At 42.0% G+C, this 25,693-nt stretch overlaps 1 protein-coding gene across 2 annotated transcripts in view; it reads right to left on the bottom strand.

Moving 5' to 3' along the window:
* Positions 1 to 19,325, bottom strand: part of KIAA1549L (KIAA1549-like ortholog) — a 175,523-nt gene extending 156,198 nt beyond the window's left edge. For both annotated transcript variants that reach the window (XM_014538162.1, XM_014538163.1), the window contains exon 1: positions 19,259 to 19,325. In XM_014538162.1, the coding sequence (XP_014393648.1) occupies positions 19,259 to 19,310 (52 nt within the window). In that variant the 5' untranslated portion in view covers positions 19,311 to 19,325. The remainder of the gene's footprint in view (positions 1 to 19,258) is intronic.
* Positions 19,326 to 25,693: the final 6,368 nt, after the last annotated feature.

The following is a 25,693-nucleotide window of genomic DNA, read 5'->3' as shown; positions in this document are numbered from 1 at the left end:
ATGAATGAGCATGACCAGACATCCCTTTCACACTTGATTACAAATCCTTTTGATAACTGACACAAATTATTTCTTACAGTCTGATATTAACCAGCTTGTGTGTTCCTTCTGGATTACAATCAAATTCTAAATATAAATTGAATTTCATTCTTGAAAGGCACTGAAATTTCACTGAACAACTGCTGTTACCCAACTTCTCTCTGGTTCGCTCCCCTCAACTGTTCCTACTGTTCTGCTGGCTTTGTCTCCTCCACCAGCAACCACCCCCACAACAGAGGTTTGGAGATAAAATTAGAGCTGCCAAGGAATGCTGCCCTCATCACCTCATCCTCCCCTCTCTCTCCCCCAAATCCAGCTGGGAAAACTGCCTGCTCTGCTATAGGAAGATTCAGGGACCACTACCTATTTCTATATCCCTAGACCTCTCTCTCACTCTTTCACCATTTATTTTGGCAGGCTCTGCAGCAGGCGCTGTGTGAGACACATACTTCCAGGAGTTGAAAAACCAAGGAGAAGAGCAGAAGAGAACATAGACAGCTACAGAGCAGTGTATGTAGCAGGGAGAGACCAGGCCCCAGGACATTCAGGGCATGGAGAACACCATGAACCCGGGGCCTCACCATCTGCACCCTGAACTCAAGTTTCAGTTCATCTAATTTGGAACAGGCCTAGTTGTTAAGAATTTCATCTTGGTGCAGAGTGTCATGTATTAGCTAGTGAAATGTGTTCTTTGACAGGCTTAATTAGTACATATTCTTTACATGCTTTACTTTAATTTCAATATTAATAGCTGCTAGAAGCAAGGACATTTGGTTTTTTAATGAATTAATTAGAACCTCTAATACATGCACATGCCAAAACATTCGAACAATACAAATAGACAATGAAAAGTAAGTCTCCCCATCACCCTCCAGACCTCAAGTTCCCTTCCCAGAAATAACCATTGCTACCGATTACTGGTGCCTCTCTCCAGAAATATCCTGCTTTATGAATAGACACATTTTACACGTGAGAACAGACAATGTACTCGTCTACACCTTTCATTTCCATTTAATGACATATCTTAAGAGTTCATTCTACAAAGGTACATGTATCTCTGTTCTTTTTAATGGCTGTGTAGAATTGTATTATATGAATATAACATAATGAACCAGTCCTCTAAGAATGTTCAATTAGATTGTTTCCAGTGATTTGAGGCAGTTCAATGTTTTTCTTCATACTGAAAAGAACAGGGAATAAACAATAGTTCTTTCCATTGTGGCAGTTAATGAATAAATCACAGCTTTCCAAAATAAATTGATTTTATTTTTCCTTTTTTGTTGTTGTTGTTTTCTGAGATCATCTTTAATTTATAAAGTCCGTAACCCTAGGTAGCACTGATCTTATCCAATTTTATATTTTACTGGAAACCCAATGAGGACAAAATTAAGAATTTAGAAGGTTCCTTTACAAAATGCCGTGTTATCATCACAGCAGAAATGCTTTATTCATATATTATACAGGGTGTCCCAAAAAATGTATATACACTCTAACAGCTGATAGCTCAATTTTGAAAATTAAATTTACTTTAATAAACACTGCCTTTGGAATTATTCAAAGTGTGTGTATACTTTTTGGGGGACAACCTAAACTATGCATGTGTGATAAGACTACTGACTTACAGTGCCTCTGCATAACTGGTACCAATTCCACTTCCTCTTTTAAGAAATTGAGGAAATTAGTCTTATCATCAACTACTTTTTTCCATCAAGAATAAAGATGTAATTTAAATATGCTGTAGAGGTTAATAATGCAGGACCTCTTCAGGATCTGTAAATAAAGATGTATTTCAATAGATTTGGCTTTCTTGTCAATTCTATGGGTTTTAAGTACTAAAACTATCATTCTGAAAAGAATCCATAAATTTCACCAGACTACCAAAGGGGCCCAAAAAGGGTAAGACTACTTTGACTACTAATGAATTATAACCAATGTTGGTATGCCAAGCAAAATCAACAACTTTGAAAAGCACAGCATCTTTCCCATCCACCGTTTACACCTTTAAGATTGCCTGGCATATCTCATTAGCAGAAGCTGTTTCCAAGTCAGGTGTAAGAGGTGCAGTAAGCCAAGCTCATTTATTGGGTTCTTTGATGTGATATTTTGAGATATTTCTTATAAAAATAGTTTACTCTCAAGAAGCATTTGGCTCCAAAGCGGATCACTGGATGATCAATATCTCTTGCATCAACTTTATTATCAGATGTGCTGATTGTCTCACTGTTTAAGAAAAAACACCTGCAGCTTTGTCTTTTCTCTCCATGCTACCAATTTTTAAAGGTATGTGTTCATTTGAATGCTTGAAGGAACTAATTATTTATAACTCTTTGACTTGACTATGTCCTTGATAAAAATCAAGCAAAATATTTTGTTAATGAAAACATGGCTTTAAAATGTGGTTAACTGAAAAGAAGAGTTGCATTCATGCCTTATAAGAGTGCTCTTAGCTTGTCATTAAACAGTCATTTTCAATATCACACATATTTTAACAAGTCGCATAAAGACAACTACTTTAGTTAGATGTAGGTGCTATCTAACTCTGAGCCCAAATTCAAGAGCTTCTCTACCACGCTGTCCTTATCAGTGAATTAACCAATTGCTTAACAGTGAGGTTGGTTTTTTAGTCAACTCCTACAGAATAATGGGTAGATTCATCTTACAACATGGTAATGGGGTGAATAAATAAAGAGATTCAGGACCAAATCCCTTGCATGAATCACTAAGAATATTTAAAAAGATGATAGTGTTTAACACTATTTAAAATTATCTTAGGTATAGCCCTGGATCAGCTGCTTGGAACATCGTCCCATGCACATACACACAAAAAAAGGTCGTGGGTTCACTTCCCAGTCAGGGCACATACCTAGGGTGAGGGTTCGATCCTGGGTCAGGGCTCGTCGGGGCATCGCTGTTTCTCTCTCTCTTTCTCTCTCTGTCTCTGACATTGACGTTTCTCCCTCTCTCCACCCCACTGAAATGGGAGCTCTGTGAGACATGGGGTCTTACTGTCATGCTCGTTCATTGTTGTAGTCAAACCTCTAAAATCGTGCCTAGCGCATGCAGAACCTTGGTTTCTGCAACAAGCTGGTGGAGAAGCCTCTTCTAATACAAATTCGTTTATGGAAAAGGATACAATTTTTTAAAATTTGATTTAAAACATGACTGAGGTTGCAATTAAGTAAATTGGAAGCCAGAAACTGGAAGGAAGTATAATTTTACTGTGCAATGCAGAGCTGGCACTTGCCCCAAGGACATCAGCTGACCAAAGAGCCTGGGTTCTTACACACTGCCGTGGTAGGGGACCAGCGAACAACGCTGGGGCCTGGTCATGGCCACAGGCCTGGTCAAACACCCCTTTCCAAAATGTCACAATCCTCGAATGGAATAACCCCAGGCAATGAGGCAGGGGGGAAAAAAAAACACAAAAACCTGTCCTTCAGGAGACTTATCTATACTGGCCTGGAGCACAGTGAGGCAGAGAAAAGAAAAAGTCTCTTCTGAGACTCTAACCAAAAGCCCACACTCATAACTTCAGGGCCAGAGTTCACACTGCTTGGAAGCATAATCACCAGCACCAGGAGCTGAAAATGTGATTAAAGCAGCGCTTGGCTGTCATTATCCTGTGTCTGGAATAGATGCAAATCTTTTCTCTCTAGAGAAAGACATTTCAAACAGAGGACTCTAATAATTCCCACAGAAAAAAGTTTCAAGGCACAAGAAAAAAACAAAGACACGAAAAATAAGAGTAAGTCACTCTAAGTGAAAGTTATCCAAAAACTGGAGATTTTGCAATGATCAGATATAGAATATATAAGTAAGATTAATATGTGTAAAAAAATAATAGAGGGGATTAAAAATATGATGAAGACAATTGGCTAAATAATTTTTAAAGAGCTAAACAGAATTTCCTAAATATAAAATATAATAATGAAAACAAACCAAAAAAATGTATGTAATTTATTGGACATAGCCAAAAACAGATTTTAGGAACCTTAAAGCAGACTTGAAGAAATTACCCAGAATGTAGCACAGAGAGACCAAAGTCAAATACATGAAAGGATTTAACCTGCTCTTTCTGGAACACAGAGTGAGTTTTAATATTTGTCTAACCAGATTTCCAGAAAGGAAAAAAATAAGGAAACTGAGGTAGAGGCAATATTCAAAAAAATAAGGGCTAACTTTTTTTTTGAAAGACGTGAATTATGAGCTTGAAGAAGTGCCATAAATCCCAAGCAGAATGAATTAAAAAAAAAATCAGTATCTAGACATTTAAAATGTCAGCATTTAGTAAAATTGAAGAAATCAAAATCAAGAAGAGAATAATACCAGCCAGAGAGAAAAGGCAGTCCACTGACAAAGATTAAGCTGACTTCTCAGCCTCAAACATGAAAGTAAAATTATGTCTTCAAAAAGTTGACCATAACTGTCAATCTAGAGTAAGCTGAACTATCTCTCAAGACAAGGCCGAGAGAGACATTTTCAGGCAAACAAAAATGGACAGAAGCCATGACACACAGATTCTCACTAGAGGAATTTTAAAGCAATGTATTCAGAAAGAAGGAAAGTGATTCTGAAGGGAGACCTGAGCTGTCAGAAGGAATAGCTAAGCAGTGAAGTGTGAATGCGTACAGTTGAACAAGTCTTTGAGTCCAGCCTGGGTGTGTTTTGAGACTTGACCCAAGCTATGCTAGTTAGAAAAGGGAGGGGAGCTGGGGGCTTATTACTTACACAAAAAAGATGAACTCGACATGGCTAACCATAAATTGCCCAACTAAGAAATGTTGGACATAATTTATTCTTTCATTTTCATGCAAACTATAATGCTGTAATTTAATACAATTTCACAGAAGAGAATTCTATATGCAAATGAAAATTTTCAAGGGAACAGTAATTTCACCAAATCCTTTTGAGAGATTATTCTTAGGCCCCTTTTTGTAAACATCTTATTCAATAACTTCCACCTCCTGGCTGAGACTATCTGAGACTGGTTCTCTCGCAGATGAGTGGCACGTGGTGATTCAAGTCTCCCAGGCCCATACGCTAACTCACAGACTCTCCTTTTTGGTATTAGCATCCATTTCAGAAAGGAGGGAGAGAGGCTGGGAGAGTCCAAAACAAAACCAGTTCAGCATGGAGATATCTTTCAGCTCTAAACCACTAATGGACCAGAACATGTTCAGAAATTACCAAAGTCATCAGCATACAGTAGATCTGATGGTCCTATGCAAAACAAGAACTGTAATGTCTGAGCACCCCAAGCACATCTTTTTCTTTTTTTCCTTTATTTTAGTTTTTTAAAATATATTTTTATTGATTTCAGAGAGAGGAAAGGAGAGGGAGAGAGAGAGAGAAGCATCAATGATGAGAGAGAATCATTGATCGGCTGCCTCCTGCACGCCCCACACTGGAGTTTGAGCCCACAACCTGGGCACATGCCCTGACCAGGAATCGAGCCCAAGGTTACATCTTAAAGGACCTTCAAATCCCTGCACGCTGATCACGGAGAGGCATAAAGGGGAAAAGTCAGTAGAGGAAGAGTCCTTCTGACCCCATATGGTGCTTTCAGGAGCTACAGCAGAGTAATGAGCATCTTCCGACTGACAACAAAGACTCAAATACCTAGGTCTCTGAGGGATGTTTCTGGAACTGAATCCAGTCAAAAACTTCAAATGATAGTAATTCTAGAAAGTTACATGGAATCAAATAATTGGCGTCACAAGTTCCACTTGAATGAGCTACCCCCTCTTTGTCATGGAAGGCGCGGGTGCTCCTTGCATCCCAGCCTTTTCTTGGGTGTGCTGGCCAGCGTGGCCCCTGCTAGAAGCAGCAGCCTTCCACCTGTCACCCCCAGGACAGGTGACCTCTCCAGTCTTGACTCCTTCCTCCTGAAGTGTCCCAGCCAAAGAAAGGACAAGACCTAGGTTCAAAGGGGTTCTGTGATACTCCAGGCATTAGATAAGGAGAAATTGGGGTGAAAATCGGGAATAGAACTTTAAGTCTGGGTCTTAACTGGTTGCCAGTTGAATTTTCTGTTCAAACAAGACAGTTTAGTGAAGCCAACAGTCAGTAAACCATCAACTTAACTAATATTCCCCCAGAAATGACCAGTACTTTGACTCAATTAATCAAATTTACTATCTCTCTTGAAATAGCATGGCTCCTTCTAAAATGATCCATCTGAACCAAATTTTTGTCAAAAAAAAAAATTAAGAAAGGAAAAAAGATCTGCCCAGTTTGATACCAACAGCTAGCCAACAGGGGAAAAACAGGGACAGGGACAGCGCAGGGGAGAGTGCCTGGGAGAGAGGTCGGCAGGTGGCAGTGGACCAGAGTTCAGAGAAAGAATCCAGAATACAATGCAAATCAGGAACCAGGGAGAGGCCCCTTTATCCAGCCTGGGCACACCATGGGGGGGTGAGGGGCAGGTGCTCTGCACCCACACCTGGCCTGGAGCAGCAGGATGACTTCCCAGCTGACCCACTGACGGGACAAGAGTGGTAATAAATCGTCAGATCTGATCACTGTACATGCAGGAACTGGGTGGGAAAGAGCAAGCGGGGTGAACATCTTCTCGGGGTTGGCAAAGGCGAGCCTTACCAGCAGGAGGTGGGAAGTTGTAATAGTTCTTATTTACCAAGGGTTTACTATGTGCTATGCACTAACATCTTCTCGGGGTTGGCAAAGGCGAGCCTTACCAGCAGGAGGTGGGAAGTTGTAATAGTTCTTATTTACCAAGGGTTTACTATGTGCTGTGCACTGGACAAACACTCTCATCCTCACAACCATCCTGTAAGGTATGAAGAGTAATTCCCTTACAAATGAGGGAGGGTTCGGAGAGGATGCAGTGTGTCTCTTTCGTCAGTAGCAGAGCTCAGAAGTGTCTGCGGCTCTACACCTCCTGGTCCATGGCTCTTCAGTCTCCATCAATAGAATAAAAGGCTGCGTAAGAGAGAATTCGCTCTCACTGCCTGCCAGTGACCACACTGCTTGAATAAACACCCTTTTCTCTTCCGGCATCTTCTCAATATGTCATTTTTTTCTTTTTTTAATCTAGGCTAAGAGGAGATAAAAGCCTTTTTCCATTCACATTCACAAAAGGCCACCACCCCAGAATAAATCTACTTTGTCAAGCTCTAATCCACTTTTAAAATAATACATATACATAAGAGTGCTCTAAAATTGTTGACGTGCTTTACAAATGGAACATAGTGTTATTAAATAATTACCACACTCATTTATGCAGGCCAACTCATCTGAGAATATTTTAGGACTAGAATGTTATAGACAAAAAATTTTAGTGCTGATAAGGCGAGACAGCTAGGACTACTGCGCAGAGGCTTAAGTCAACAATTCTGGTGCGTAAGTAAAACCTTCTTCCTTTCACAAGCGAAATGTCCATTTTCCAGAGGATACTCTGTGTTGGAGTTGAAGGATTCCTGGGGGGTGGGCCAGGTATTAAAGGACCTGGGTTCCAATCCCAGCCCTGCCCCTAGCTAGTTGGCTGTGGGTAGGCGTGATACCAGACTCCTTCACTTCCCCCCTTTCGCATCCTTCCTCCCGCTTCTCAGTTCCTCCTCTGAAAAGTAGTTGGCGGTACCAATTAAGGGTGAGGATTTGGGGAGCCAGACTGCCTGGATTTGTGTTCTGCCTCCACCATTACCAGCGTGTGACCTGGGTCAAGTTACCTAACCATTCTGTACCTACTTTCCATCATCTCACAGTACCTACCATGATGGTTATTTTTCATGTCAACTTTCCATGTCAATGTTTCAGGACTGACCAATGGGGTATCCATATATCTGGTTAAACATCATGCTGGGTGTGTCTGTGAGGATGTCTCTGGATGGGAATAACATGTGAATCAGTGGACTTAGTAAAGAATTACCTAACCATTCTGTACCTACTTTCCATCATCTCACAGTACCTACCATGATGGTTATTTTTCATGTCAACTTTCCATGTCAATGTTTCAGGACTGAACCATGGGGTATCCATATATCTGGTTAAACATCATGCTGGGTGTGTCTGTGAGGATGTCTCTGGATGGGATTAACATGTGAATCAGTGGACTTAGTAAAAAAGATGCCCTGCACATTGTGGATGGGCCTTATCCTATCCTTTGAAGGCCTGAACAGAATAAAAGGCTGCGTAAGAGAGAATTCGCTCTCTCTGCCTCATTGTCTTCAAGCTAGGACACAGGTCTTCTCCTGCCTTTGGACTCAGACTGGAACTAAACCACCTGCTCCCTGGGTCTCTATCCAGCTTGCCAACTGCAGATCTTGGGATTTCTCAGCCTCCATAACTGTGTGAGCCAATTCCTTATGCTAAATCTCTCTACATATAGATATAGGTATAGGTTTAGGTATACGTATAGGTATAGGTGTAGATAGATATACAGATATCTCCTATTCTGTTTCTCTGGAGAACATAGACTAATACACTACCTCAGGGTTACTTTGGGGTCAAATTAGCTAATATTCTGGCACATCATGAGGCCTCAATAAATATAATTAGCCACTGGACATTTAGCATCCTAGTCCTACGAGTCTTTTAAAAAGAACCATAAAGTGTGGAGAAATAAGAGATTTTTTTAAAAGCTGCAGAATTGTGGAAATTTAGGTTATTTCATGTGCAACTATAAGTTTCTTCATTTTCCTTACTGGGACAGATGTGTGATCTACAGCGACACTGTAACTATGGTGAATCTACGAAAAACTACAAAGAAAGGACTAATGCCAGGATCTCAATTACAGCCCCATTTGCTTTCTCATCTTTGGTCTTACTGCCTCTTTCGAAAGCAAATGACTGCCCCATCCCGACTCAGGTGGCCTTTGCATTTAAACAAGTCAAGACACTGATACTCAGACATTAGCACTCAAGAGTGAATTAGCCAGATACGCTGCAATTCTTACTGGGCAAATCCGAGAAACACCCTTGGAAAAGCTAAAAGGAAAGGGCATACATATCATTCTGTGGTTAAGGGAACAGGCTGAAAGATAAAAATCTTGAGCTTTTCCAAGTAACCTTTTATTTGCCCAGTTTCCAGAAACAGCACAGCTTTTCCTCTGACCATTTCTAGAAAATAAAACACCAACCCACCATTGACATTGCAAGATGACATCACTCCTTGATTCTTTTCAAAATCAAGAGATGACACGGGCAGTTTGTCAGAGCGACTTTCTTCTGGGAACCAATCATACACACGGCTGTATATATTTTGGTGGCTTTCAAATTCAATACCCAAATGGCATTTTTAAAATCTATTTACCACAAACTATTCAAGCGACCTAAAGAATCTTCTCAAAAATGCCCATATTTTCCATGCCTATAAGCTGAGATCACAAATAGAGGAGGAAAGGTACTTTCCACTCAGAATCTCAGCAGCTTGACAGAGGACAACACTATCACTGTGCCCACAAAGGACTACAAGAAAAGTTCCAGTTATGAAACCTCATTGGGACTGGATTCGAAAACACCTTTCCCAAGACAAGGTCAAGTGGAGTGAGATTTCCCTGGTGCTACTTCAAAGGTTCACTCCACAAATACTAATTGGCCACCCATTATGTGAACAGCATGGTGCGAGGTGCTTGGGTCTACAGTGGTAAACAAAACAGGAACACCTCCTGCTCTCTCAGAGCTGCTTCTGACAGGGTCCAGGTAAGTCTGATCCTATGACACGACAGAAGCTGCCTATGGGACCCTGCAGGACGCTGACATCCCAAAGGGCACAGCAGAGATCTGGGGAAATTGAGACAAAAGCAGAGCAAGGGCCCAGCCAGCGTGGCTCAGTGATTGAGCATTGACCTATGAACCAGGAGGTCACGGTTCGATTCCCGGTCAGGGCACATGCCCAGATTGCAGATCCCCGATGAGGGCTATGCAGGAAGCAGCCGATCGTTCGATTCCTGGTCAGGGCACATGCCCAGGTTGCAGATCCCCAATAAGGGCTATGCAGGAGGCAGCCGATCGCTGATTCTCTCTCATCATAGATGTTTCTCTCTCTCCCTCTTCCTTCCTCTCTGAAATCAATTTCTTTTAAAAAAATTTTTAAGCAAAGCAATGGCAGGTGTAAACAGCTCTAGGAGAAACTGCTTCCAAGTTACAGCACACTTTGCTTATAAACATGAAACTATGCAAAAATAAATGGAAATGGAAAACCACTTTTCAAAATCAAAGAAGAAATAATTGGCCAGATCTTACCTAACAAGTTATCAAAGCACACCCTCAGGATAAGTTCAGGCCTTTCAGAGGTGCAATTTTCCTACATGTCGAAATTTTTTGTTAATCAAGGGGAAAAGGCTCAGTTACATAACATTCATCCCACCTACATTCCCCAAACATGACATATTACAAATAAGAGTCTGTTCTAGCAACTCCCAAAAATATCTTGTGAAAAAAAAAGGCAGACAGAGAGAGAGAGAGAGAGAGAGAGAGAGAGAGAGAGAGAGAGAGAGATGGCCCAAAAAAATCTCTTTTTAGAGATTTATAATGAACATTAGCATATTACATATTATAAGTCCCACATATCTATGTTCCTGTATTGGACATAGTTATAAACACTGGGACTACAGCAATGAATGAAAAACAAAGTTCTTGCTTGCATGGAGTTGACATTCTAATAGGGGATATCAAGCAATAAATAAGTGCTAAGGAGAAAAATTAAGCAGAGAGATATCAGAAAAGGGAGAATATTGGGTGTGGTGTTTTTTTATAGAGAGAGGCCAGCAGAGACCTCATTGACAAAGTGACATTTGAGCAGAGACTGAAGGGAGAAAGCCATGTGGCTTTCAGGAGGAAGAGCACTCAGGGCAGAGGAAGCAGTATGTGCAAAGGCCCTGTGGTAGGCGTGTGTTTGACAGGTATTGGGTACAGTGAAGAGTTTAGTGTCGGCTGGAGTGGTATAAGCAAAGGGGGGAGTGATAGGAGACAAGATGGGAGAGGAAGCCAGAGCTAAATCAAATAGCTATTTTGGCTCAAACCTGGAGTGAAATAAGATGCAATTAGATGTTTCAGAGCAGAGCTGTAAGATGATCAAGCTCATAATTTAACATCTCTCTTGCTGTTGTGTTTTACACAGAATAGATGATGGAGGCAAGGGTAGAAGCAGGGAGACCAATTAGTAGACAACTTCAAACTTCCAGCAGACAAATGATGGTGCTTTGGATCAGGGGGACTGAAATGAAGGTTGTGAGACATGATCAGAATCTGGAGATATAATGAAGGTAGAACCAGGTGCATGAGGAAAAAAAGAGGTCAAGGACAACTCCAAGATTTCTGGCCTGAAGGATGGAGTCACCCAGGGAAGTGGAAATAGAAAAAGAAGAGGTCTGAATTCTGAGCTCTGAGGAAGTTTAATGTTTAGAGGTCAGGAAGATGTGGAGGAATCAGCAATGGTTGCTGAAAAAAATGAAGAAATAATGGTATCTGGGAAGCCAAGCGAAGAAAGCATCTCAAGAAGGAAGAAGTGATCCTTCCTTAAATGCTGCCATGAGGGCAATAAAATAAGAAATAAAAATGGATCACTGGGCCCTGGCCAGCTAGCTCAGCTGGTTAGAGCATCCTCCCGATATGCCAAGATTAAGAATACAATCCCTGCCCTGACCGGTTTGGCTCAGTGGGTAGAGCGTCGGCCTGTGGACTGAAGGGTCCCGGGTTCGATTCCAGCCAAGGGCATGTACCTTGGTTGCGGGCACATCCCCGGTAGGGGGTGTGCAGGAGGCAGCTGATCGATGTTTCTCTCTCATTGATGTTTCTAACTCTCTGTCCCTATCCCTTCCTCTCTGTAAAAAAATCAATAAAAATATATTAAAAAAGAAACTTCTTTCAAACCAAATGGACCACTGGATTTGACAAAGTAGGAAGCCATTGGTAAACTTGTGGACTGATAAGAATAAAAACTCAATGAGAGTAGATTCCAGAGAGAGTGGGAAACTCAACAACAACAAAACCAACACCCCGATGAAAAATGTGCAAGGACTTGAACAGACATCCTCCAAAGTTATAGAAACAGCCAAAAAGCACATGAAAAGATGTTCAATATCATTAACCATTAGGGAAATGCAAATCAAAACCATAACGAAATACCACTTCACATCTACTAGGGTAGCTAGGAAAAAAAAAACCAAGCAATATCAACTATTGGTAAGGGTGCAAGAAAATTGGAACCCTTGTGCATTGCTGGTGGTGATGAAAAATGGCCCAGCCACCTGGTCCAAGCCTCCAATAGTCTGATGTTCCTCAAAAAGTGAGACATGGAATTACTGTTTGACCCAGCAATTCCATTCCTACAGATATGCCTGAGTGTATTGAGAACAGATATTCAAATACTTAAATATGAATGTTCATAGCCCCACTGTTCACAACAGCCAAAGGTGGAAACAACCCAAATGTCCAAGGATGGTTAAATGGATAAACAAAATGTTCTATATACATACAGTAGGATGTTCTAGGCAATAAAAAGGCATGAAATTCTGATGCATGCTACATTATGGATGAACCTTGAAAATCTTACGCTAAGTGAAATAAGGTCAACATATTGTATGACTCCATTTATATGAAATATACAAAATAAGCCCTAGCCGGCTTGGCTCAGTGGATAAGGCGTCAGCCTGTGGACTGAAGAGTCCCAGGTTTGGTTCCGGCCAAGGGCACATGCCTGAGTTGCAGGCTCAATCCCCAGTGTGGGGCGTGCAGGAGGCAGCCAATCAATGATTCTCTCTCATCATTGATGTTTCTATCTCTCTCTCTCCTTCTCCCTTCTTCTCTGAAATCAATAAAGAAATATATTTAAAATATATATATATATATATACACAAAATAAATCTATAGAGACAGTCCTGTGCATAAACAGATAACGGGGATAAAAAGTATCTCTTATTCCTCTTTTTTAATGCAGAAATGATGATGGAGGGGCCAGGTCTGGAGGCCCACAGGGGAGCACAGGCGTCAGATGGTCAGGGGAGCACCCAGTAAGAGGAAAGGACAGCAGAGTGGTACAGCTGCCCGAATCTGAGCTTTGGAGTCAGATTCCCACTCCAGCTGAGTGATCCTACCTAGGCCGATGAGTCTCTGAGCTACATCATAAAAATGGGTGGAGGAGCCATTACCTGCCTCTCAAGGATGCCACGAGGATTAATGACGAGGATTAATGACGATAAGCACTTAGCACTCAGCTTCTCGCGTATAACAGGTGCCCAGTGTAAGGAGGCAATCGTCACTGTTAGCCAATCAGCCCTGTCAAATGGGCCAAGTGAAAAGTGGTACAGCCAAAACCCCGCCAGCCCCAGGTACCCAACCACCTGCACGCCAGGATGGCCGCCGGGAAATCTCAGAGCTAATACACCTTGCTCTCACTGGTAGTCAGGGACTGCATCCGTCAAGATGTAACTTGACCGCTTTAGCTCAAGCGTAAATGAGTGTTTCTAGCTCCTAGGTTTATATGCCACAAATAAAGGCCCCTCCCCTTCCTATAAAACAGTACAGTTCACAAAAGCTGCCATGTAGCCCAGTATCACGTTTTTGACTTTTGAAATTTTTTTAGACTTACTGAAAATTACACGAACGCTACAGAGAGTTCAGTACCCTCCAGCCAGCTTTCTCTTACACAACCACGATACGAACTATCAGCTACTCCACAGACCTTCTTTGAAAGCTGCCAGCCTTGCCTCTGATGTTCCTTTGCTCCTGCAGGACCCAATCCTGCAGTTCGTTCTCAAGTCAACGAGACACTTCCCTCTTGACATCTGCAAAGAGACCCGGTCAGGTATTTTGTAGGATGTCCCTCAGTTTGGGTTTGTCTGGTATTTTTTCATGATCGAGTGAGGTTGTGCATTTTTAGTGAAAATCCCCCAGATGTGATGTTTGCCCTTCTCAGTGCATCAGAAGAGGGGGTACACGTCGCTACACCTCCTTACTGGTGCTGTCCCCTTTGACCATTTGGCCAGGGTGTTGTCTTGCTGGATTTCTCCACCCGTATGAATATGACATTTGGTGCAGAATGAAACAGAATTCCAGCCTTTCCCCTGATCATGTGGAAATAAATGCATGTTTCCATCCACATTCTCACATCTGTACGCCGCTAGATGCAATCGAGCCCAGCACCCAAAGGGTTTATTCTTGTTTCTTCTTTTAATCATATTCTAGAATATTTTATCCTCAAATATGTCTAAAATACAAGAATTTTAGCTACATCCTCAGCCCATAGCACCTGCTCCCTTGCTCATTCACAGTCACATCCAGCATCTCTTCACTCCCTAAGGGCCCCCAAACCCCGAATCAGAACTCGGGTATCAAAATTTCTGCCCATGATGAGCTCATATTCAAGGCTCTTTACAACCATCATCTCTATTTCCCACTACTTGGAAGATAGGTGTTATTAGCCGCTTTTGAGAGAATGAGGAAAGCTCAGAGAGTTTAAGTACTTTACCCAGATCTGAAAATGAGTAAGTGGGAGAGCAGAAATTCACACTCAAGGCCATCTGAGGCTCAGCCTTCTGACACAATACCAACCTGCAATATTAAGTCTGATCAGTGTGAGAGGAAACAGCTTCTCTTCGATCCAACTCCCCAAACACTAATAAAAATGTATAATCCTATCATAACGACAACCACTTTTTCTATGCTGTGTATGTGGTCCTTCCCTGGACCTTTTCTTTCTAAATTCTGTAACAGCTATGAGATGGGCAACATGTACCCCATTTCACAGAGGTCAGACACAACAAATCACATGCCCAAGATCAGAAACCAAAACCAAATCCAAAAACCTAACCTAAATCTGACCATACCTCTAATTTACAGAAAATACAACACAAAGACACTATCAGCAAAATCCAAGCTGAGAAATCCTGTAAGACAAACCACCTAGTTTCCTTTTCTTTGCACTTTTATGTGAAAAAAATAGAGATAAAGCACCGATCGATCAAAAGAAACTTAAGACATTTTTATAAATCGCAAGATGTGGCCCTTATTTGGACCCTGATTCAAACTGTAAAAACAAAAAGAAAATGTATAACATTTTTATTCTATTGGGAATGTACCCAGAAATCTGATATTAAAAAAATATTAATTTACTCAGATGTGATAGTGATATCTTGGTTGTTTTTAAAAACTTCCTATCTTTTACAGATTCATGTTGAAATATCTATGAATGAAAACAATATGACGTCTTGGATTTTATTTAAAATGGTATTGGGGAAGAGTAACAGAGGGTGCTACTGTTGAAACAAATTGGGCATTCGTTAATAAATGATGGGTTCATTATACCATCCCTCATATTTTGTGTATATTTGAAATCCTCTATAATAAAGTATTACCCAAAAAATGTCCAAGATCACACATACTACAAATGAGGGGCAGAATCAGGACTTGAACTCAAGTGACTCAAGTTCAAATGTTGTCTTCCTCCCACTCTTGCTACTGCAACTGATGTCTTTCCTATATAGTCATCCCATTTCAAATCTTATATTCCAAAAGGAAATGCCACAACAAATTATTCATATACGCCCGAAGTTTCTTCTATGAAAGCTACAGTACAAAGCACAAAATATAGCTGTTAGAGAAACAAGTATTAGCAGGAAGATCCCCTGATGCACCATAGTGACAGAGAAACACTTTCAACACCTGCACTTCTTTTGCTGCAAATTCAGAGAGAAAATCAGCAGAGAATGGGCCAACCAAGAGAACCAAGAGTCCCCTAAGTGACACATCTTTACAATAGACATTGAGGACCAAGAAGAGCTATTTTGTAAGAAACAGAAAAGATTCTCTCTGCTCTAGATAATAAGACCTATGAACACTTTAAAAAGTGCCCTTGGGTTCATTAATTCCTCCTAGGCTCCCAAAATTTCCTTGAGATAAAATTAGATCACATATTAACATCCCTACCCTACACAGGATGCAAATGAGATATAAAGAGGTCAAGATTTGATACCTGGACGGGACTCAAAGCCAAGATTTCATTCATTCATTCATTCATTCATTCAACAAGCACTGACTCCCTGCCCGCTTTCTATTCTAAGTGCTGGATATACAGAGATACTGGAGACCCAAGGTCTCTGGACTAGAGGGGTTTAAGCTTCCCCACACCCTGCACAGAGTCCAGGAGGGAAGCACTTCCCCAACCCCTTCCCCATCCTGAGTCCCACAGACATCCAGGATTCTGCAAAAGCAGGCTGGCTGTGGGTGGCTCCTAAGGGCACTGTGTATTTAAAGCTTGAATGAAGATCATCCTTATCCTGCTTGAATCCCTTCTGTATGCCCTTCTCATCAGCATCCAGAGCAGGGTATGTACTTCCACATGTAATAAAAGACCAAACCAGAAAAGGAATGGTGCCAACTTTACCCAGGATAAATGAATCACATTTATGTCATTCAGCTAATATTTATTGAGCACTTACTATAAGCCAGGTACATGGGTGACCAGATTAATGAAAATAAGACAGTCTCAGCAGTCCAGGAGCCTACATTGAGTAGGGGCCATAATCACATACATAGTAGCCAGAGGGACAGTGTTGTTTGTGCAATGTACCATTGGGCTTTTCAACACCAAACAACTTTGCGGAGCCATAAGCTTTTCCTTGTTTTTAATGACAACGTCCACTGACCTCCATCTCACAATAAGCCACATGTGTCATATACTATAAATTTAACTCAGAAAGAGGAGGGGGTCTAGGGAGGTTGAAAAGGGTGTATTATAACTGATCAAAATATAAGGACTGGTATCTCATGTTTTAAAGCTTATTTTAAAAGAAACGCATGTTTAGGGATCACATCCAGCTGGGGGGTGGGAGTGGGGAAGAAAAGTCTCAAGGTGGATGGAGCTTCTGAGGCAGACGTGGAAGGAGGCAAGAATCCTAGCAGGCAAGCTGGTGTGGGAGGGCATTCCTAAGTGGTCCAAGCAAAGTGACAGAGGGCAAGAAAAGGGCAAAACACACCCTGGAAACTAAGGATGCAATGCATTTGGAGGAAGCACACAGGGCAATGGCTGTTTATCATATGTGTGACGAAGGGTCACCCGGGGATGCTATGGACCATCCTGTACCCCACTCTCAGGGATTCTGACTCAGAAAATCAAAAGGGTGGGTCCTGGGAATCAGCAGGTATAGGTGGATCCGGATGACACTCTGGGAATCCGTAGTACAAGAGGCATGGTGAGAGCGGGCAGGAGAGGTGGCCACGCTTAGCTCTGGAACACGTACTTCACAGGGCAGGGATTGCATGGACAAATGTCATACCATCACTGTGATCAGAATTACATTTGAAGAGTGTGAATCTCGGTCTGGCCTGTGTTGCTCAGTGGTTGAGTGTCAACCTATGAACCAGGAGATCACAGTTTAATTCCTGGTCAGGGTACATGCCTGGGTTGCAGATTTGATCCCCAGTGAGGGGCATGCAGGAAGCAGCCGATCAAGGATTCTCTCTCACCGTTGATATTTCTATCTCTTTCTAAAATCAATTTTTAAAAACAATTTTTTTAAAAGAGTGTGGATCTCAAAGTGTGGTCCCCTGTTCAGCAGCAGCACTAGGAACTTGTTAGAAATGCAAAGTATCAGACCCCACCTCACATCTACTGAACCATATTGGCGATGGTGTATGATGGTCAAAACCACATTAAAATTCCCACCAATTCCATTCCCGGCTAACTTCACATTATTATTGTTATCAACCCTTCCTCCCCTAAAACATGGATAGCGTGCTGAAAACCAGCTTGTACTTGAGTGACTTACTAATCTGCTCTATAAATCACTAACCTTTAATGTTTGACCAAGGGTCTGTAAATGTATTAAAATAATGGCGTTCAGTCAGTATTTCTCAAACTTGAATGTGCACACGAGTCACCTGGAGATCTCGCGATAATGCAGATCCTGAATCCGTAAGTCTGAGGTAGGGCCTAGGACTTCGCGTTCCTAACAAGTTTCAAGATGATGCTATTGCTACTGGTCCACAGCCCACACTGGGAGTAGCAAGAAATCCTATGATTCTAGCAGTTTAAAAGCCCCTGTGTTAGGACACCACCTCCCTACCAGCTGGGCTTTCCTCTCAGATCTGGTCCCCAGCCCCTCTGCCCACACCCCGTGTCTTCCCTTTCTCCTAGTCAGCCACTGAGTCAATACTTCCAGGGGCACAGTCCCGAGTGGGAGGAGGGGCTTTCTGTGCCCATCATGTCCACAGAGGGAGTTAACGGCCCTCCCCAAGCACTCTCCATGCGCCTCCGGAGGGGCTTTGGCAGTCAGCAGGCTCTGGCTCATTTGTTTGCAGAGCTAACTATCCATTATTTAAAACAAACCATCAGCTTGGGCTGCGTTTGGGGCTGCAAATCAACAGTCATTCCTCAGGGCTGGAGGGGCCCCTGTTATACTCCCGTGAGTCCCACCAGTGGAGAACAGTCAAAATCCCAGCTGAGACCACTGCACTGACTCGGTGGAGACCCGTGACGCCTGCAGAGAGCACACCCCTAACTCACAGGAGCGGGGTGTCAGCCTGCTGCACACTGCGCCAGGTGCTGCTCCATGAGCTCATCAAATAGTTCGTGGTTATGAAACGTTTCAGCTAAAAAAAACTGCAGAGTTGCAGCTCAAGTCTTCGCTGTAAATATTTATTAACTGCAACCATGAGACAGAGCTTCTCTATCACTTCAGGATCCGGTTTCTGGTTTTTTCCCTGCAGGGTAGCTCAAATCCCACTCCCTCCATCTCTCCCTAAAAAGGTATTTCTTGTGCTCGCTTCAGCAGCATATATACTAAAATTGGAATAATATAGAGAAGATTAGCATGGCCCCTGGGCAAGGATGGCACACAAATTCATGAAGCGTTCCATTTTTTTTTATATTTTATTGATTTTTTTACAGAGAGGAAGGGAGAGGGATAGAGAGTTAGAAACATGGATGAGAGAGAAACATTGATCAGCTGCCTCCTGCACAACCCCCACTGGGGATGTGCCCGCAACCAAGGTACATGCCCTTGACCAGAATCGAACCCAGGACCCCTCAGTCCGCAGGCCGACACTCTATCCACTGAGCCAAACCGGTTAGGGCCCATATTTTTTTTTAAAAAATTATTTCTTAGTTAAAACATTATCCACTGAGCCAAACCGGTTAGGGCTCATTTTTTTTAAAATTATTTCTTAGTTAAAACACTGTTGTATGAAAATCCACATGACCTCTATAAGAACAGCTCCACTAAAATTAGTAAAAGGTTTCTGAGATGTAAATTAAGAGTCTTACCATTTGAGTTGGATGAGTGGGGAGTAGCTTTGCGGATGCTTTTTCTGTACATGAGATCGTAAAATGATTTAATCACTGGGGAATATTTATCACAATACTGTCAGGCAATGCACTGTAAGATTTATGCAGCTAAATGCTCGAGTGTACGATATAAAGAGATTGCTCAGATGTTTTGGACGTATTGGCCCAGCTCCAATTTTATTACATGGAGGTTTAATATTATAATACGTTCTCTTTGAAGGATCAGCCTGCCTCAATTGCCTTCTCCTGCTGTAAAAAAAAAAAAAAAGCCATTCAACAAATTCTATTTAATTGTACACTTAACAAAGGAGAAAAAAATAGCACCATCCCAATGACTCTCTAAGGAAGGAGAGGGGAAAAGTCTAAGGAATAATAAATCTGAAAAGATGAGGGAAAACAGACTGAGAATAGAAACACTTTGCGCCTCCAAAATGGATTCAAGAACCACCAACATATCCGTAGTGTAAGCAGAAACCATCAAGTATAAAGATGGGCTAATGAAAATTTCAAGGTATGATTACAATTAGATAGCTATGCACCAAACATTACTCAGTTCTCACAAAGCTTGCCGCTCAGCACTGAAGCAATAATAAAATTTTTAGGTTGCCCATTTTTATTTCTATGTTGAGAGGCAAATGTAAGAGAAAACCATCAAGGATATAGGGCAAGCTCCTGGCATGGAAGATAAGAGACCTGAATTCTAGTCTCAGACTCTCAGAGAGTCTACAATAGAAGCTCAGACGGGGCATGGGGCAGTTCCCCGGGGCTTCATGTAAAATTCCGTTTGCCATTATTTTCCTGGATCTCCATGCAATGCTGTCCCCACCCCTCTGCAGGCCTACTAAGGGCTGCTTATACTTTTGAAAAAATACAAACTCTCCCCATGAATCCTTTCATCGCTGAGCACCAACCCAGACAACCTCCAGCACAACATTCTTGGACCCATCTACTGCAGAGGCCCAAAAGCCAATTAAAATTTCCAATGGGACAGAGACGTGTCCACCTTCTCCTCTAGCACATCTACCCCCAGTGCCCAGAGCACGAGCCGGGCCACTGGTGTGGACTCAGTATCTCTAAGTAATGAAGGAAAGGTTCCACGAGCCACTCGTCATATGAAGCCATGACGAAAATTCCGAGAAAGGTCACAGGCCATGTCAGTTCATTTATTCAACAAATATTTACTGAACTCCTAGTTTGGATGCTGGTTTATTCCAATAAACAAAACAGCCCCTGCCTTCAAGGAGCTGAGAAAGCAGACAATAAACAAATAGTACATGTCAGGTGGTGAACGTTGCCATAGAGAAAAGCAAGGCAGGATAAGACAGATGGGGAGCTCCCTAAAGTAGGACGGTTAGAGTAGGAGGAAATTTCTGGCGAGCATTTGAGCAGAAACCCGAGAATGTAAAAAATGCAGGCAAGAGATGATATAGGGAAAGCACACAGAAAATGCAAAGACCCAGCAACGAGGCCAGATGCAGAAACAGCAGATGAGGTCGAGGAAATGGCTGGAGGTGGGGAGCAGATAGTACAAGGCAACGTTCTTCAAACTGGGGGTTACAGCCCATGTGTGAGTCATGAAAGCAATTTATCAAGTCACAACCTGCACCTTTAAAAATGAAACAGGACAGAATCAAACAGAAAGTACCTGTGGGCACTGCCTGTAGTAAGACTGAGCATTGTGTGGAGAAACTTTGGCGCTGCATGTATGTGCATGTGCTCACATACATGTGCGTCTGTGCTGAGGCACAATATAAAGTATGCGTCTCACAGTGAGTTATGGTCAAAAAGTTTGAAAACATACATGTAGTACTTTACAGATCTGCACTGTGCAATATGCTATCCACTAGCCATGGGTGACTATTAATTTAAATGAACAAAAATTAAACAAAATTTAAAATTCAGTTGCTCAGTCACGTGAGGCCCATTTTAAGTGCTCGGTAGCCACATGTGGCCAGTGGCTAAAGTGCTGGACAGAGAAGCCATAAAACATTTCCAGCAGAACAGCGTTCTCCCCAAGAGCACAGTTGCAGGTCATTCTCTCTCTGAGTTTGTGACCCCACTGTCCCCCGAGAGACTTATAAGTGTGTCCAAGACGACCAGCTGAATGGGTTTTCTGAATAGAAGGCTCTGAATTTATACTGTCTCATAATCCAGCTGGCATCCAGCTGCAGATAAAACCAAAATATACTGCAAGTCACCCTGATACCCACCAGCCACATGCACAGGCTGGTACGGATCCGTCTGCCTCGACTGCCTTCTCCACAAAGCGACTATTAATATTTGTTTTGAATTCTAAAACCCCAGGGGAGGGCACTTCAGGAATGGGCAGCTGACCAGTTGTGATTTTTAAAAATCCATTTCCTGGCCCTGTAAAAAGGGCTGAAGCCAAATCCAGTGGAGGCATCATACTCCCACGTGGGGCTCTAACAGTTACCAATCAGTGTTATGAGTAGTCCCGCAGGCCGAGGAGGCAGGGACACATCACATGGAGAGTTTTCGGGACCCCTAACTCGGGTATCCACCCCACCTCAGGATCGGTGCTCACACTGTGTTGTCTGCGGCTGGTTGCTGCTGGGAAGGGTCTCTTAAACGTGTTTGCAGCTCCTTCCTTCTGGCCCTCTCCAATGGCAACAGTGTAAGGAAGCCTATTGCTGAAAGGGTCCTATCGGGCTCTGACTTGCTGGGTAGCTTAGAAAGGCTAAACGACTGTGCCAGCTTGAACTGTATGGTCCAGGGACAGAGGACGGGGCGTGGCTAGTCCACTGGGTTCCCCAAACTGATGCTGCTCCCTCTTAGAACCAGCAGGAGCAATGCTCGCCTTACGGTCACAGCTTCCACTGCCGCAGGACCTTGGCCCTTGCAGCTGCATTCTGGATGATGGACTTGCCTTCGGGGCCCAGGTGTAGGCAGGCAAAGAAGGATCCCCAGTAAGCACGTTACCGAAGGATAATACATCCATACATTCGAAAGCCAGTTTCAGAACAAGTAGTGTGACACCTAAGACTGACAATGGAGTGGAATATTTGAAATTGGGATGGTATGTGAAAATCTATCATGTATGGGCATCACATTCAGGCAATCCAGGTGCATACTGTGCAATCCAGTGTCTAAAACAGTGCCTAGAACATGAGGGGGGACACTCAATAAATATTTTTGAATGAGCAAATAAGTGAATGATACAGTATAAAATATATAAGGATAATACATCCATACATTCGAAAGCCAGTTTCAGAAGAGGTAGTCTGACACCTAAGACTGACAATGGAATGGAATATTTGAAATCGGGATGGTCTGTGAAAATCCATCATGTATGGGCATCACATTCAGGCAATCCAGGTGCATATTGTGCAATCCAGTGTCTAATACAGTGCCTAGAACATGGGGGGGGGGTCACTCAATAAATATTTTTGAATGAGGAAATAAGTAGATGATACAGTATAAAGTATATAATGTTCTGCACTGACCTAATCTGTCTACAACTTCATTTATCTTTTTATTTGGAGCAGGAAGCAGGGAAAAGTAGATTTGCCTTACCTAATATTTTGCCAGTCTTATCCATAATGCACAGAGGAATGAGACCATAAAGGAAAAGATTCATTGATTTGACTATATTAAATGTCAGGTGTCAAAAAACACCATAAAATTTTAAAGGCAAATAATAAATTGGGGAAAATACTTGCAACATGATAAAGACTGAATATTATGACTCTATAAAGAGGTCTTAAAATTGACAAGATATAAAGTACCCTCGCAGAAAATGGACAACAGATATGAATAGATTCTACACACACACACACACACACACACACACACACACACACACACCACAAATAGCTAATAAACACATGAAAAAACAAAGTTCAACTTCTCTGCTGGTGATCACATTAAAACAATAATATGAAACCATTTTCAACTATCAAATTGGCAAAGGTCTTCTGTTGTTTTGCTTTTTAATGACAATACTCAACATTGGCAAGAGTGTGGAGAAATGGGTTCCCTCCTACACTGTTCATACACTTATGAAAGGTAGTTTGATAACATGTGCCAAAAGCCTTAAACATGTGCACTCCTTTTGATCCAGTAATTCTATTCCAGGAATTTATTCTAAGGGAGTAATCAGAGCCATAAGCAATGATTTATGTGAAAGTCATTCATCAGATGTTTATGGTAGGGGACAGCAGAAGTCACCTATAAATCCATCAGTAGAAGGGCTGTTAAGTGAACTATATTACTAGCCTATGATAGAAACTATGCATCATTTTTTAAAGTCTTTTTACAATAACCAAGAGAAGAAACCCAAATATCCATCAAATTATGAATGGGTTTTAAAAAGTGGTGTACACATACGATGGAATATTATTCAGACTTCACAAGGAAGGAAATCTTGTCACATACTACAACATGGATGAACCTTGAGGATGTTTTGCTACACAGACCCCCCTATTCACATCATTTGTTTTCATTTTATTCTCATAATTTTTTTTTAATTTTTACTTTTCAACTAGAGGCCTGATGCACGAAATTCATGCAAGGGCTCGGCGGCCCTCGCAGACCCTGGCTGCCTTGGCCCGTGCAGCCCAGCTTCATCTGGAAGGTCATCTGGATGGTCGTTCTGCTGTTTGGTGTAATTAGTATATTAGCTCTTTATTATATAGGATTATAGTTGACATTCAATGTTATTATATACTAGTTTCAGGTGTATGGTATAGTGGTTAGTCAATTATATACTTTACAAAGTCATCCCCCTGATAATTCAAATACCCATATTGCCTATATTTCCTATGCTACATCCCCATGACTATTCTGTAACTACAAATTTGTACTTCTTAATCCCTTCACCTTTTTCACCCAGTCCCTCCCCTCTGGCAGCCATCAGTCTGTTCTCTGTATCTGTGAGTCTCTTTCTATTTTGTTTGTTTGTTTTGTTCTTCAGATTCCACATGTAAGTAAAATCCTATGGTATTGGGCTTTCTCTGTCTGACTCATTTCGCTCAGCATGATACCCTCTAGGTCCATCCGTGTTGTTGTGAATGACCTATTCACATAGTTTTGATGCTATTTCCTAAGGACAGTGACCCAGACTGTGTTGTGCTAAGAACACAGCTGCTTCCTTCCTGTGATCATTGGCTCACAAAGGGAGCTGGGCCTGAACTCCAGATGACCTTCCCTGAGAAGCAGAAGACTACACTCAAGTCCGCTGTGACACCCTAGAGTAGCGGTTCTCAACCTGTGGGTCGCGACCCCTTTGGTGGTCGAACGACCCTTTCACAGGGGTCGCCTAAGACCATCCTGCATATCAGATATTTACATTACGATTCATAACAGTAGCAACATTACAGTTATGAAGTAGCAACGAAAATAATTTTATGGTTGGGTCACAACATGAGGAACTGTATTTAAAGGGCCAGAAGGTTGAGAACCACTGCTCTACAGCAAGGCAGGCTCAGTAGACAGCCCAGCAAAGATGAGTGGGGCATCTGGACCTTCGTACGGTGCAGAAGTCCACACCAGCAGTTTGTTTAGATGAACTGTTTCATTATATAATTTTATAATTTTTCATTATAATTGTCACGTTCTTTGTTTTCCCGGTGCCTGAAAATGTTCCTGGCCTGTTAAATTAGGATAGGTTAAAATTTATCCAATAAATAAATGAAGATACTCAATTACATAGATTGTACTAGAATATAAAGTAAAAAGACTAAAGCAGAGGTAGAGAACATTTTTTTATGCCAAGGGCCATTTGGATATTTATGACATCATTTGTGGGCCATACACAATTATCAACTTAAAAATTAGCCCACTGTATCTGGTCAAACATTTAAGTAACTGACCCCTGATGCCTTGGCAGGGCCAGACCAAATGATTTCACGGGCCTTCTATGGCCTGCGGGCTGGACGTTCCCCATCCCTGGACTAAAGTCTTAAGAAGTTTTCAATAGTTACCTATTATGCTAAATGACAGCATAACAATCCTAGCTGCACACATTGTTAAGGGAACACATCTTCTCCTAGAATCAATTATTCTAAATCCAGGTCATGTTCTGGAGACCACTCACTCTGCAGAATGTTAATAGGTATTCTTGATAAAAGGATTCCATGTTCAAATAAGCTTGGAAGATTCTAGGGTTCACAAAGCAAAATTGGTTTCTTTGCCGCCAAACTTCTCAAGCTCTAGAACAAGCATGTCAAACTTACGGCCCTAGCTGGTTTGGCTCAGTGGATAGAGTGTCGGCCTGCGGACTAACAAGTTGCAGGTTTGATTCCGGGCAAGAGCACTTGCCTGGGTTGCGGGCTCGATCCGCGGTGGGGGTGTGCAGGAGGCATCTGATCAATGATTCTCTCTCATCATTGATGTTTTTTCTCTCTCCCTCTCCCTTCCTCTCTGAAATCAATAAAAATATATTTTAAAAGAAAA

This window comes from Myotis brandtii, unplaced genomic scaffold (assembly GCF_000412655.1).
Source record: "Myotis brandtii unplaced genomic scaffold, ASM41265v1 scaffold187, whole genome shotgun sequence".
Classification (NCBI taxonomy): Eukaryota; Metazoa; Chordata; class Mammalia; order Chiroptera; family Vespertilionidae; genus Myotis; species Myotis brandtii.
Note: the sequence above shows the minus strand (reverse complement) of the source record. Positions and strands in the feature narration are given on the sequence as shown.